Raw genomic sequence first — 15,026 nt, forward strand, 5'->3', positions numbered from 1 at the left:
GTGGAAAATAAGTATTTACAGTTAATTTTTGGGCTTTCACTATAACGACCTTTCAAAGCTACGAACAAATTGCCGCGGCCTCCTGAAGTTCGTTATACCGAGATTCCACTGTAGCTTAGCTTTTTTCGCCCTCAAATCTATTTGTGTGGCGGGTAGCTAACCAAGCGTTGTACTCGTTGTACTCATTCACTGATTTACTAAGCTTTCTATTCTTTCGCAGGTTAGCATCTACTTGCAGAACTGGTCCCACGTGCTCACATACGTCAACAAGGCCGAGGCGACGCCGGAATTCACTGAGGTATGCTTCGACTTTTTGGTCTTGTTCCATTTGTGTCCGTGTTGTCTCCCAGCTTGCGTGATTTGCATGCTTTCGGGGCAGCATTTCCCTGCCTGCCTCCTCCTCCCAATAGCAGTTAATTGATGTGCAGGTAAACCTGTACGTAACGACAAATTCGAATTTGGTCCAGAGTGCAGTAGACCCTCATTAAATGGAACCTGAAGAGACCGGGAAAATGTGTTCAACAAAGCACCGGTTTAAAACGTACTCTGTCTCTCAGGGCCATGCCAAGGACACCCACCAGAGTACGGTGACCAAGCTGCGGTGCGCCGCCGGTCTGGCCGAGCTGGCCACCAAGAAGTATAAGTCGGCTGCCAAGAACTTTCTCCAGGCCAGCTTCGACCACTGCGACTTCCCGGATGTGAGTGCAAGCAAGTCGAGGTTTTTGCAATTGCTCAGATCAGGCGTCTCGGGCTCGTTTCAGTTAGCGGGTTGTAGTGGCGAAATTCAGCTCCGGGAAGAAGGTTGAAGCAGGGGGACAGGGCTGGAAGGGGCAGCTGAACAAAGTGCCAACTTAAGTTACTCGGCGCTTTGTGTATAGTTTTCGTTGTCCCTGTTTTGGTGCGTGCTTACTGGTTTCAATACGTCACTTTACTGACTAGCTTGGACCCAGTGCAATTGCAATTTGAACAGCACAGGCAACGTCGCCGTGTTGCTGGTTCTAGCGTGACATGCATCCAGGGTTATGTCTTCTCAAGAAAAGTTAATTTTGCATGGAAAAGTGTGACTGCATTGCATTTTGAGGCAGTCATATCCTCACATTGGCTAGTGCATAATTATTATTGACTCCCCCAAGTTAAGGGCCCGATATACTCCGACGTAATGCCGACGCGCGGGGACGCTGGGCGTAGCGTCGCTACGCTAGCAATACGCAAGCACTCTATAGTCTGACGCCAGGTGCAACTGGGGCTACCAGTGTCTGCCAGCGCGGCCCGAGGGCAGCTGGCGCGAAATGCGACATGCTGCATTTCTCGCCGACGTTACCCAGACAGCACCCTGTCTGCCTCTCTTCGTGACAGAGGGACGCCGGGCTCACTCAAACGCGCATGCGTCAAGACAACGTAGCGTGGCGCTTGCCTGCGAGTATATGGCAGGCTGATCTGCGCCTGGCGTGACATCGCCGGCGGGATGTGACCAAATTAACGCCGGCGTGCGCGTGCATTGGAAACGACGGAGTATATCGAGTCCTTTATGTTTGACTTCAACACTCAACTACTCAGTCATAGGCAAATGCGATACACTCAAACCTCAATTTAACGAACAAGGATATAATGAAATATTGGTTGTAATAAAGTAAATAAAAAATAGTCTTTAAAAGATACAGTGTTAAAAATTACCTTTACAATGAACATCCTAATATAACGAACTTATTTTCTTGTAAGATGCAACTGTTATAATTAGGTATAAGTGTATTAGTCATCTACTGACATGCTATTGGTGAATGTGCTCTTGCTGGGAATAATGGAACTAAGCCTGAGAATCACAAGTGCCGGGAAAATACTACAAGCAACCAGATGAAAAAAAAAAAAAAGAAGCCCAAGTCTGCTTGTTAGTAAGTGAAACTGGCAACTCTTGTGAGAAACTCCAGGGGTCATAACTAGTTTGGAGTCTATAAACGAAAAACACTGTGGTGATCTGCACTCTATTGTTTAGCGGTAGCGATATAAAGTGCCGAAATTTAGGGCTATGTAATGTGCATACTTTCATTTGTATCATTTTCCATTCGTGCTTTATGTACAGATGAAATTTCAGACACTTAGTTCTCAGCCAGCGTTATCTTTAATGCCAGATTTGTACCAACACGATGCGCTTACCTGATGCAGTTGTGCCGACTGGTTCTTAATTAAGCTGAAAGTATTTATGTTGGATTGCAATCCATAAGCGCTGTTCGTGTTTGTGGGTGCTCTCGTTTTTCACGAGAAATTGCAAGTCGTCACACGAGAAACTGAAATTCCTTGTGGGCACAAGTCATGTTTGCTCTTTTGTTTTCGTCCTCAGATGCTGTCGCCGAACAATGTGGCCATGTACGGTGGACTCTGTGCTCTGGCGTCTTTCGATCGCCAGGAACTCTTGCGCAACGTCATCTCTAGCAGGTACGGAGAAAATTCCTCTCCCAAATTTTCCGCTGCTTCGATGGCCAAGTGTTTCCTGGGTGAGCCGATTGTAATGTGCTTTCTGTAACATTGTTTTATTGCTCCTTACACATACCAAAAATAAAAGATAATCAGAACCATTGCCGAAGGTTTCTTCGTGTGAGTTTTATGTACAGCTGAACCCACTCATAACCATCTATCGGTTATAACGACCATATTTCGGTGCACTTAAAATTTTCCTATGCTACCCGTAGAAATTGTGTCCACATATAGCAAACATCTTTCAAAGCCTCCTGCTGTTACAATGAACACTTCTGACATGGTCGCGGTAAAAATATGGCGCGCACGAAGCGAGAAAAAAAGTTGAAACAGGCATTCTAAAGCACGTGACAGGCGCGCGCGAGCCCCGCTGAAGCCTACCGTATTTACTCGATTCTACCGCGCCCTCGATTGTAACGCGCACCCGATTTCCACCGCGGGAAAAAAAAAAAAAAAAAAAAAAAACCGTAAGACATCGATTGCAATGTGCACCCATTTTTCTCGCTGGCCCGCACGATCACACCACTCGAAAAAACGACTCCTTTCGTGAGCGTCTTCCATTTAAATATGAGGTACGGGCGAAGCTTGTGCTCATCTGACGTGTAACAGAGCATTGCCGTCACTGTAGTTTTACCGTGGACCGATGTCAGCACATGAACTTGCTTCGCCCCATTCTTCTCGACGGTTGTGGTGCCCGGCATGTCGAAGTAAAGAGGTGTCTGATCGGCATTCCCGATTTGCCCAAGCAGGTAGCCGTTGTTGCGCCGCAAGTTTAGGACGAACCTCTGAAAACTGTGAAGCTTTTCATCGTATTCCTCCGCAAAACTTTTTGCATATGCATGTTCCCCTTCGGAGGGAAAAGCCTTTCCTCTTCATAAAGTTAGTTAGCCAGCACCTGCTCGCTTTAAACTGGCTCCGCATTAGACCTTTTTCTAAGACTAATTGCATAGCCCGCACTTGGAGCAGTTCTGTCGTCACGGGCCGCTGTGCCGCTCGCTGCTCAAGCACATACTCGCCTAGAAGCTCTTTAGTTTGCGGAAACCGACCCTGCTGTGGCCCACTGAAGCCTTTGCGTGAAGCTTTGCTGTCGACAATCTTTTGCTTTTGTTTCCGCCGGTCCCGCACGCACGTTTCGGGAACTCCGAACGACCGCGATGCGTCCCGATTTCCGTCCGTTTCTGCACACGCGATGACTTTTTTTTTTAAAGCGGCATCGTGGTGCACTCAAGTTTTTGGAGTCGGCCCTTCCACGCCGTCGATGCTAATGCACTACTAGATGACGAACTCCTCAGCAGACGTACGAAGTGCCGCACATGGGAAACACATAGGCAGAAATGGCCGACGCGCCATGCCGACGCACGTAGGGGGCGGCCATTTTGGATTTGCCGATGGCAATAGATTGACCGTAATTTTTTTGTTCGTACTCGATTCTAACGCGCATGCGATTTATGAACTCGCTTAACCGGAAAAAAGGTGCGCGTTAGATTCGAGTAATTACGGTACTTGCGACGAAGATATCACAGACCGTGACGAATACCGCGCGCAAATTTCGGATGCCGCGAGCGCGGTCGCTCATTTTCCAGGCATTCCTTCACCGGCAGAACGGCAGTAAAGGAGAACAGAAAAATAAGGCAGCGTGAAGACTTGCGGTCAGTTTTGGCACGACAAACTTTTCTGACGCCGTTTTCCGCACCTACAATCAACGACTAATGAAACAATGCCTTCGAACGCTAGAAGCCATAAATGCAAGAAGTGATAACTTTGTCATTTTAAAGTTCACTGTGACGCTCAACTCGCCGACGCCACAATCCAAAGGCAGCTGGTATTTAGCTTATAGCAGATGATTTGCGTGTATCCATAGATATCTACTTGATGATTTATCGCACTATTAAAATTTTGTGTCCATACGTGTTTAGGTTTCTTGCCTCTGGTCTTATTGAAAGCTTCTCGGTCCTTGCAGTTCTTTCAAGCTGTTCCTTGAGCTTGAGCCTCAGCTGAGGGACATCATCTTCAAGTTCTACGAGTCCAAGTATGCCACATGCCTCACACTGCTGAACGAGATCAAAGTAAGCATTGTGATGCATTCTTATTTTTTGAGTAGATTCAGAATGGAGTTAATGGCACTTCATCAACTTGGGGCACTGCAAATAAAGCAAGTGGAGCGTGTAGATTGCTGCTGAGGGTAGGGAGATTCATCAATCACTGCGAGGGGAGGGGGGCGTTGAGTAGTTACTGCATAGCCACACTCGAGGACTTCAAATCGTTGTTTCCTTCGCTATGTGGGCCGTGCACCAACCATGCCAGTTCTGCTGTCTGTCATTGCAAAAGTTGCAACTGCCTCTTTGGTGCTGGGACCGATGGGGAGGGGGTGCAGGAGGTGTGTTCTTAATTTGATTGTTTCGCCGACGATGCGCAGGTGCGGCATTTTGTTAAGCACCAAGTGTATATGTTATATATTTTCGGTTCAAGCATTTAAAGTTTTTAATTGTTAGTAGCTGCTTGTAGTGTACCCTTTCTTCTCCGTGTCTTTTTTGTGCTACATTTACTCTGTAATGGATCAGCACCAACTGGCTCGTCTCTCCGTTTTGACAGTAAAAAAATGAAACGAATGGCTGTTCACACTTTTTTTTATTCGTGGAAGCTGTATTTCGAGAGAGTGAAAGGTACATCCCCATGAGCCGCGTGCAAGAGGTGCTCCTTGGAATGTCTCCAACGATGACAGGTGATGTCAGTCCATCACGCAACCTGGAGCGTGTAATGCTTCCTTTGCAAAGGGGTCGCGAATATAAATAGGAGTGAAAAAGGAGCCAGAACTTGTCTTGCAGACGGGATGTGCTTCGTTGCCACTATCACTTTAGAAAATTTACCATATTTTCTCGCATAAAACCTGAGATACGGTACATAAAAATTGAAGCGATGTCATAGTGGGGCCTATAGTACACGTATAGTGGCATGCAAGGTGCCTTCAGGCCAGTGGTTTATGGATGCGCGAGAAAACGTACCTTGTGATCATACGCAAGGGTCTTTTATAGTTTTTTCGTGGGTTGTTGAGCACTCGGGTCATTCGCAGGGGCAGGCTACACACAAGAATATACAGTAGGTGAGGTATGCCAATTGCAGGGGCTAGCTTTGGCAAGGGGGAGGTGTTGTTTTGTTAACAGTGGAACAATATCGAAGAACAATTCAGATACTTCTAATACTTTTTGTAAAGAAGGTCAAAAAGTGGTTCTGGGAAATCATCCCCTTAAAAGTTGGCTTATAGTTCTCACTGTGTAACTGAAGTTTGCAGTAATGGCGGTTCAATGAGAGAACATGCTAAACGTAAACTTTCTGTGGGACGTTACGGTGTGCGTCTTTTGACAATTATAAAACAATGGGAAACATGGTAATGAAAAATATCTTTGTAGTTTATGAAGATAAAGTGATGAAATCTGGCATGCAGATGCCATTTGTTATGCTGATATCATATCTGAAATCGGTTTTGAGTTATCTAATGTAGTTTTGAGTTACACTTGATAGACTATCATTGTCATTCTAAAATTCATTAGTTAAGTTGTTTTAACTTTTGCATAAGGATATTCACAAGTGCCCATTCTGTGCCATAGCGCTATTGATTTGTTTTTAATATTTAAATAAGTTCACAAACAAATTTTTGACATGTTCCGGGCATATTGTCTCACTAACAAGCAAAACAATTACGAAGATTAGTATGATGGGAACACAAATATGGATCGTTTAGGTTACGGCACTTGCCAATGTTTCAGCATCTAAGTGCAGAGAACAGAACGGCTATATCTTCATTTGTTGCGAAATGGAACAGGGATGACTGACAGCAGCTGCTCATAAAATGAAAGCTGAGAAAATGGAGCTCGAAGAAATTAGAGCTAGATTCTAGAAAGCAACTCTGAAGGAAACTTGCATATTTTTTCATTAGGTAAATGCAGCTTTGTGGCTATTTTGAGCTCTGATCTGTACTCTTTACGATGTTACCAATATGGTGCCACTGTGCCAAGGGAAATCTGCTGATTTGTATTCTCTAAAGGCCAATTTTCACGAAGTAAACTGCTTTTTTTTTCTCAACTTCTAGTACTTATTTGCGTCCAATATTCCACCATGACAGAAAGTATGCTCTCAGCATTGCAGAAAAAATTCATTGAGAAGTTCAACATTTTGACCAAATTTACCATTCCTATTACCACGTCCCCCCTTAAGCCGAGAAAAATGAGTAGACTTGTATCAAATCACAATCAACCTCCGAGCTGATCCTATGCTAAATGGCCCGGCCTGAACAAGCTGCACTCCAAATGTCGATAAACTAAATGGTTTTAGAATAGAAATAATGCTAGTGTCCCTCATCTTCTCTTGCGACGCTTGTTTTTCTCTGTCTCCAGGACAATCTTCTGTTGGACGTGTATTTGGCATCTCACGTCAACACTCTCTACACTCAGATCCGCAACCGGGCACTCATTCAGGTGAGTGTTCTTGCGTAACCTCTGTGTAAAACGTTCGTGAGGAGAAAAATAGTGCGATTCAAGCTGTGGCAATGTGAAAAAGATTAAATTTGTAGCACTGAACTAATGTAGCACTAACTAACTAATCTGCGTCGGCCTGTGCTCTTGTAGTCGTCGACTGTTGTTTGCATTGTTGATAGCGTCTGACAATCTGCATTTGTTATGCAATTAATGACGTGTTCTCAAGTAAGATGGTCTATGCCTGGACCGACCAATTTTAGCATAAAGTTGGCATACAGCTCATGCAAGCTCACCTACGTAAGCTCAGTGTGAAAAATATCACAAGAAAAATGCAGTGGGATTCTAGCTGTGGCAGTCTGAAAAAAGAATAAATATTTGTTGCACTTGACTTTCGAACTGTAATGTAAAGTTCATTTGCGTCAGCCTGCGCCGTTGTCGTTGTCAGGAGGCTGTTGTCTGCACAGTTGGTTGTGTTTTGTAATCTGCATTTCTTGTGCGCTTGATGAATCTGCAGTCTCAAAAGTAAAGCTCGGACCACAACTATGTACACTAAAACCTCAATACAGTCAACTCGGTTATAAATAAATATTGGTTGTAAAACAAGGTAAATGAAGACTGTACGTTCAACAGACGTAATATGCCTTTATAATGAATCTTCGAATGTGACGAACTTACTTTTGTGTAAGATGCAACTTCGGTATGATGAGGTTTGGGTGTATATTAATTTAGCATCATGTTGGTTTGCAGTCAAACAGCACTGCAGCAATATTGGCAGGATGCAAGAGAACGCTTGTCACCGTGGAATTTAGTTGTCGCCAAGTTTCGCGTACGGGCCACAATATTACGGAAAGCCGAACAAATCTGGCAGATATTCTTTTCCCGGCAAGTGTATGCATTAGTAAATTGCAGTCTCATTAATCTAGACTTACATGCCTGCATTCAGGTCGTTACTTGGCTGGCCCTCTAAGCTTATTGACTGCAAAACTCTGTAAACATACTCTGCAAAAGTGTTATACAAGAGTGGTGCTAGAGGCCAGGCGGCCAAAACCAAATGATGGAGTTTAATTCGCCACAGTCGCTAGTGGAAACTCTACTAACAACTCTGCGAAAGCCTGGACCCTGCGGTATTTTTTAACCCTTAAATGTAAAATAATTGTGTCTACCACTGTGTATGACATTTTAGTGCCACGCTAAACATGGCACTGAAATAAACGTTCCTGGTGTGTAGGTACGGTTACATGCGATATTTCAGAGTTATAGCCTGTTAGGAACTCTGAGCGCAGCTTATTGGTTGGGTACCCACTCATAGTATGCAAGCATCTCTGAGACATGGTCACCTTGGACAGGTACTTTGTTTACCATGCAAGGCCCAACTCGCCACTCAAATGAAACATTCTCTCATGTGTGTGTTTTTGTCGCATGTAGTATTTCAGCCCGTACCTGTCGGCCGACATGACGAAGATGGCGCAGGCATTCAACACGACCGTCGGTGCGCTCGAGGAGGAGCTGATGCAGCTGATTCTCGACGGACAGATACAGGCACGCATCGACTCTCACAACAAGGTTACTATGCATTCTCTTTCTTGTTAGATTATCCAATCTATTCTCTTTTGCAGCAAAAGCTGTTATGAAATCACAACGATTCCGTAATTGTCCCGCACCCAACTCTCTGCCATCGGTGTTGGTAATCATTATCGTATTTACTCGCATAATCCTCGCACTTTTTTTTTTTTGGCTAAGAACCGATGCAAAGTTGGGGGGGGGGGGGAACTTTCCATGAAAACGTACAAAGCGAAAAAGAAAACGAAAGTGGCCGCAAATCGGGATTCTCACACCAGCAACTAACAGCAAGCTTTGAGAAGTACTAATTAAAATTTACCTTAGTAATAAAAGCAGAGGTTGAACACAAGGCAAGATTTATTTGAGACACAAAAAGTGCAAGCACATAGTCGAGAATTAGAATACCATATGCAAAGCTTGTGGGCGTTGCGGGCATAGCGGTGGCGTTGTCACTCAACAGGAGCCCTCAAAAGGTAAGCGTAGAATGTCAGTATTGGGCTGATGGCTATTTAACAGAATCGTCCGCAGTTTCCTTCTGAAGAAATAAAGTTTACCATCAATCCCAGTTTTATTTACGGCAGGCCTAACGAGTCTTGGTGGCTTTCAGCTGCCGTCACCAGTAGCGAACACAAAACTCGTCGACTCTGAAAGGCTTATCGGCGGCCCTGTTGCGGTTGCTTAGTGCATGATCAATCACTTTCAACTTGAAAGCAGCCGTGTAGCCTAAGTATCGCCCCATAATGTGACAAGATTACCGACACAACATGCAAAGCACGCCGCAACGCACACTTGCCGCTTTGACTTGGCTTGGATTAGATTGGATCTCCGTGCAATAATAGTACGCTTAATGCTTAAGAGATGGTGCCAGATTGCGCACACTATCATCGTCAGCGGCTGGAATGAGCAGACATTATTGTGGCAATTTTCAGGGGTGCGATAATTACCAGAGGAAAAAAAATCGCATATTTTTTGGATGATGGGGGGGGGGGGGGGGGGGTCAAGAATTATGCAAGTGCGAGGATTACGCGAGTAAATATGATATTGTGTGTAATAAAACGAATGATATGAGAGAAAAAAAATGTGCAGGATAGAATGGGATTCTCACTCAAGCTCTCTGTGGGGCAGCCAGATATTCAGCCACAGAACTGTGTCGGTGCTTGATCCTCCTTCACAATAAGACCATATACAGTAAAAGCTCATTAATTCAACCCTCGTTAATTTGAAAAATTGGATGATTCAGATGGTGTTTTCTAATCCTGGTCAGCATATGCATTGTTTAATGGCCTGAAGCTCTCGTTAATTCGGTCATATTTGTCTCAACTCGGTTCATTCGGGCCATCCTTCGAGTGAGCTAAGCTCAAAGCACTGCAAAATAGCGAACATGGGTGTTCGCAGGCAATTGAAACAAGACAGCACTGTCTGCATTGCCGTCTTCATGGGTTGGTGGCAATGGTTTTGTCCAAGTGCAGATTCGGCACTTGGCAGCTTCGTTTAACTTGGTGGTCAGGAAAAATTGCTCACTGGTATTTTAGACCCCAGAGAACACGAGCCTAAAATTATACAAAGCTCATTATAACACCATGTTCCATGAAAATACTTATCTACATCTGAAAATTTGTTATAGATGTATATTTGTAACACTATAAAAAAAAAAAGCATTCCTTCCTTACCCTGTTATAACCAATAATTCTTTATATCAGTGTTCAACATATCGAGGTTTGAGTGCAGTGCAGCACGGGGACTTGAAATTTTTTTCCTTGAATGTATTATTGAACAAATACTTGCACGGGCAAAATAAAAACTTGTGTGCCCTTTCTTGCATGGCAGGTGTGTTTTCTATCTACACGTGAATATCATAAATAATTTGCATATCACACGAAATTAAGTTTGTTATGTTCAAAAACTCATTATGCAGTCAAATCCCTTCATAAGAAACACTGATTTAGCTGAGAAATAGGTGTAAAAGACACCAGTGTGCTGACATTGAAGTACGTGTTCATAAAACAATGCTAACATGGTACCCTGCTTATGAGAGACCTGATAAAGGAGACAAGACCTGCTCCCCGAAGGGTCTCTTATTATTATAATGGTAATCAACTGTAAGTTTAAAATTACAACATTGTATTTGTGACAAAGATATTAATCATTTATTTAGTTATAACCAATAAATAATTGCACGGAGGAGCCCCTTTATACGAGACTCGCTTTGGCGAGCAGTTCTTGTCTTTTAAAGTGGGGCCTCTTATAAGCAGGGTACCATGATCTCGTTTTCTGGTCAACCCGGATTTGGATTACTAATTGTCTCTTACGGGAGTGTCCTTAGAAATGACTTCAACTTTATTGGTTTTCATTATATTGAGCTTTGAGTGTTTTGTGATTATTCACGATTTCATACCGAGTCTTATAAGCTGCCACCATCGCTCTGCAGATTTTGTACGCTAAAGACATCGACCAGAGAAGCACCACCTTCGAACGGGCACTTGCAATGGGCAAGGACTACAAGCGCAGGACAGCTGTAAGTGCATCTCCTTTTGTACTGTGTGTTTTCTTGCAAATTGTTTAAGAAGTTAAGCGGTGCACCCAATTCTAGGCGACTGTGGTTCTAGCCTTGTTGCGATTTATGTCGGCTGCATGTGCCAGCCGAAGGCCACTTGGATCCCCTAATAACCAATGACCATTCTCTTTTAGTCTCTAATGTGTTTTTTTCTGTGATGACGCATAGATCTTGTATCATCCTGTGGGGTGGTCTCGATGGCATTGGGTTCCTTTGGGATCGGATTCAGTTGCCCTTGTGATAGGAACTTGCTGTGCTTGGTTGGGCGAATGTTTCCAAGAGGCACGCTATTTTGACGGCAGAGGAAATCGCTGCTGTTCAAAGCCCGAGCGTGGTATGTCTGCTGGATGGCGGCACTTGTATATGACGAATACATGATGAAAAGATGTGAGACGGCTGTACTCAGAGTGTTCATTAGATAAACGGACGGACACACAGACAGAGGGGCGGACGGACACACAGACAGAGGGGCGGACGAACGGACAGACAGGCAGAGGGTCTGCCGCAAGAACAGGCGCATGGAGAGACGCATGAAAGGATGGATGCACTGACGGTCACACAGATGGATGGATGGAAGCAAGAACGAATGGGCGGACGAAACCATGGACGTACCGACGAATGCTTCGCCCCACGAATCATCATTTACTCGGTGGATATGCTGTGATTTTCTTTGACAAACTGTCAGTCACACTTTGCTTTTAGCAGCTTGTATTATATTTACTGTGTATACTATTCTAATTGTCAACTCTCAGAATGTTACTGTACACTGCTAAACACGTTTGTACAAGTCAACGTTTTTGAACGGAAGCAAGCCTGTAGGAAAATTTTTTTTTCCTCGAAGAGACAGTAGGATGGAGGAGGGGGGTGGTATGCTTGTTAAAGGTTTTGACCCGCCCCCCCACCTTCTAGCTGCAGGCCTGGACAGATGGTCAGGTTACAGCTGTGTGCTCTGATACTTTCTTTTGTATACTTATCTAAACACATACTGTAGCCTTGGTAGACAGAAATCTACTGTACGGAACTAAATGGAACAGCTGCCTCTGGCATGATTGGTTTTGTACTTAAAATTGTGCACCCCGATTCACCTATCAGTAACTAGCACTTCTGTCAAACAGAACATATTTTCCAGATCTCTTCGGGAGTGATTCGACTAGAGTCTGCTATGTATCTTGGAGGAAAAAAAAAATAAACACGGAACTGAAGGTGTTTTGCAAGGCCAGAGATGACGGGTGGCGAATGCCGGTATAATGGGACACAATACGCGTGCATTCCACAAAGCAAATCTGTGCAATTATCATTGCCTTCTCAAGTTACCCTTGTTGCAGTCTTTTTGAGGAGTAGCGTCAAACATTTTCTACAAATTTTTTTTTCTGCTGTTGTTTCAGTGTTGTCTATGTGTGCTCTATTAAATGTGCATTCTTTTTCAGGCACTGGTACTGAGGTCTGCAATGCTCAAGAATCAGATACATGTTAAGGTAAGGCCCATATAACGACCTTCTCATAAAGGTTTTCACAAAAGATTGAATGCAATCAGAAGTTAGCTTGATATAACGAATCATTTTCTGAAAAGCAGTATGCAGCTGGGTGTACATTAGCAGGCTTTTTTTGCCTCTTTGAAACACAGTTACGTACTGTGTGAACAGCAGTAGAAGAAATGTAAAATGCCAAGCAGTTACTGCAGAAGCTTGTATGAGTATTGATAATTGTAAATGCTGATTTATTGGCACTATGACTCTAGTCTTGGCGGCCTGGTCAATATATCACTGCTTCAAATCAACAGAAGATGAACAAAATGGAAACTGAGGACACCATTTTTTTTTGGGGGGACACAATGTGATAATTCAACTCGTAAATTAACGTCTTGGGCAATTGTCCGTAATATTTAGTAGAACCACGTAGACAAAATGTGCGTTATGCGTAAGGAATAGCACTGCGTACATTCCTAAAGAAAAGGGGGGGGGGGGGGTAAAAAAGGCATATTTCTGTCACTAAACAATTATACATTTCTCGTGGCTTTCCTTGCATTATTGCTACGTGCCGAAGTACTTCAAAGTCGCAAGTGGCATGTGTGTTATCAATGAGGCATTGATTCCTTGACAGAAAAGTAGCAAGCACAGTGTTTTCAAGAAGGGAAATGCATACAAGTGAGATGGTTATTGTTGTGGGACAAGGTGGCTCTTTTTCTACAACCCCCTTTTTTTTTTTTAGACTGCAGGTGATCGGCTGTTTAATCGAAGGGACTGACCTTAATTGAAGCTCAGTTTCGTTTTGAGAAATTTGCCGTCCTCTGTTATTTCAAGTAACCAGATGGCCACTATAATGGGCGCGACGTGTGCGACGGTGTATTGGAGGGCACAGCCGGGCCAAATGGCACACCGGTTCGCGTAGTGGGGGCGTTATGCGAACTCGGGCTTCCCAGAAGAGCACTTTTCCGGTCACTTGGAAACTCTTTTTTTTCTGCTACCTCTTTTTACCACACACAACTGGTCGAGGCCCATGGATGTATTACAAGTGGAAGGACTGCGGGCAAGTCTTGACCCGTTGTGCATGACAAAAATGTTGTTCGTAAGCGTACAGAGTATGCACAAGTGTCGACCGATCCCGCCTGGCAAAAATGCTTGAATATGTGCAGTGTGTGCGAGGCACACTCACCTGCACAAAGCAAGAGTGCTTCTTTGTGCCAACTCGTCTGGTGTGAGCGAGCTTCATGTAATTGCGTGCAGTTAAAAACGTTTGTTTTCAGAATGCATAAAGCGCGCCCGGCTCGTGACCAATCACGCGTGGCGAAAATTGTGCATTTCCGTTTAGAATTAGTACAGCACATGCGAGCATCGACCAGTTGCGTGTGGCAAAATAGGTTTGTGTATAGAACACTTACGAGGTTGCAGCTCTTCTTCCTGTTGCATTTAATTTTATTAACCTGGCACTGACTGAAAAAAGAAAGTTTTTCAGCCAAAGGTTCTCATGGTGGTTATTTGCCTTTTTGGTGCCATTTCGTAACAGGAACACACAGCTTGGTCATTTTTTTCTGCGTCAGTGCTTATTGCGAAGTACTTATTCTTAGTTCTCGCTTTTTTAACCATTTGCGCTCCAAAACTGTAGCCCACCTTTCATCCACTATTGTTCATAACTGAAGCGATCAAAACTCAAGTAAAAAAAAAGCTGTCTTGCTCATTTTGAGATGACGCATAGTGCTATGAGAAACTACACACGTGGGTCAATCGTGAGAAAACTCATCGAGCAGTACCCAAGCACTTACTGCTGCGGCCAGGTTGCATTTGTGGGAGCTACCTGACGAGGGATTGAAAGGGTCAAGTTTACGTCCCATATGAGTGAGGTCCTTTGTCCACCATTAAGCAGTGCCCTCTCTGTTTGCAGCTCATCAGGACGTATTCCAATACATTGTCCTATCGCTTTGGAAGGCTAGCCCGCTAATTCCTTTCTGTCACCTTTGCGGAAGGATGCAGCACACACTCGGGACTGATTCGGCATATTCTGTAAAAACACGAAGACAGAATTGTGCCTTTTGCCACACTGCTAGCAGTCTGTTCGATTTGTTTCCAACGTCCGCAAAAATTTTGTGGTGTTGTTTTTTTTAAATTGTAAATGATTCTTCAAAATGTGGTTTACAGTTTGCATTAAACATTATTATTTAATATATTTGGACGCTCGTTTTATTCAGCTTGATAGCTGCATGACTCAACGCACCGGTGAGATACACCCTTGGGCAGCATGAGAACTTAGTGCGGCCTTTCCTTAGAAATTAGCACTGCAGCTGTGGTGGTCTGTCTAAGCTCCTTTTTGTACTGTTTTTTCAAGAGACCAATGTTTAAATGAGGGGGAAGAATGCGAATTTTCGTTAGGATTTGTGATAGCAAAAGTAAGAAAACTGGAAAGCAGAGGAGACACTATTCATACGTCTTAATGATGAGTAGTAAATATGAACCCCGCCGCGGTGGTCTAGTGGCTAA

General features: G+C 44.0%; 1 protein-coding gene across 9 annotated transcripts in view; it reads left to right on the forward strand.

Annotated features, from left to right (window-relative positions):
• CSN1b (COP9 signalosome subunit 1b) overlaps window positions 1-15,026 on the forward strand; it is a 67,746-nt gene that overhangs the window by 10,434 nt on the left and 42,286 nt on the right. For 8 of the 9 annotated variants that reach the window (XM_037431193.2, XM_037431194.2, XM_037431199.2 and 5 more), the window contains exons 6-13: window positions 221-298; window positions 558-698; window positions 2,336-2,430; window positions 4,430-4,535; window positions 6,861-6,941; window positions 8,367-8,504; window positions 10,930-11,016; window positions 12,483-12,530. In XM_037431193.2, coding sequence (XP_037287090.2) covers window positions 221-298; window positions 558-698; window positions 2,336-2,430; window positions 4,430-4,535; window positions 6,861-6,941; window positions 8,367-8,504; window positions 10,930-11,016; window positions 12,483-12,530 — 774 coding nt within the window. Of the gene's footprint in view, window positions 1-220; window positions 299-557; window positions 699-2,335; window positions 2,431-4,429; window positions 4,536-6,860; window positions 6,942-8,366; window positions 8,505-10,929; window positions 11,017-12,482; window positions 12,531-14,433; window positions 14,716-15,026 lie in introns of those variants that run through there. The other variant, XM_037431200.2, reaches the window with a different exon arrangement.

Source organism: Rhipicephalus microplus, chromosome 7 (assembly GCF_043290135.1).
Source record: "Rhipicephalus microplus isolate Deutch F79 chromosome 7, USDA_Rmic, whole genome shotgun sequence".
Classification (NCBI taxonomy): domain Eukaryota; kingdom Metazoa; phylum Arthropoda; class Arachnida; order Ixodida; family Ixodidae; genus Rhipicephalus; species Rhipicephalus microplus.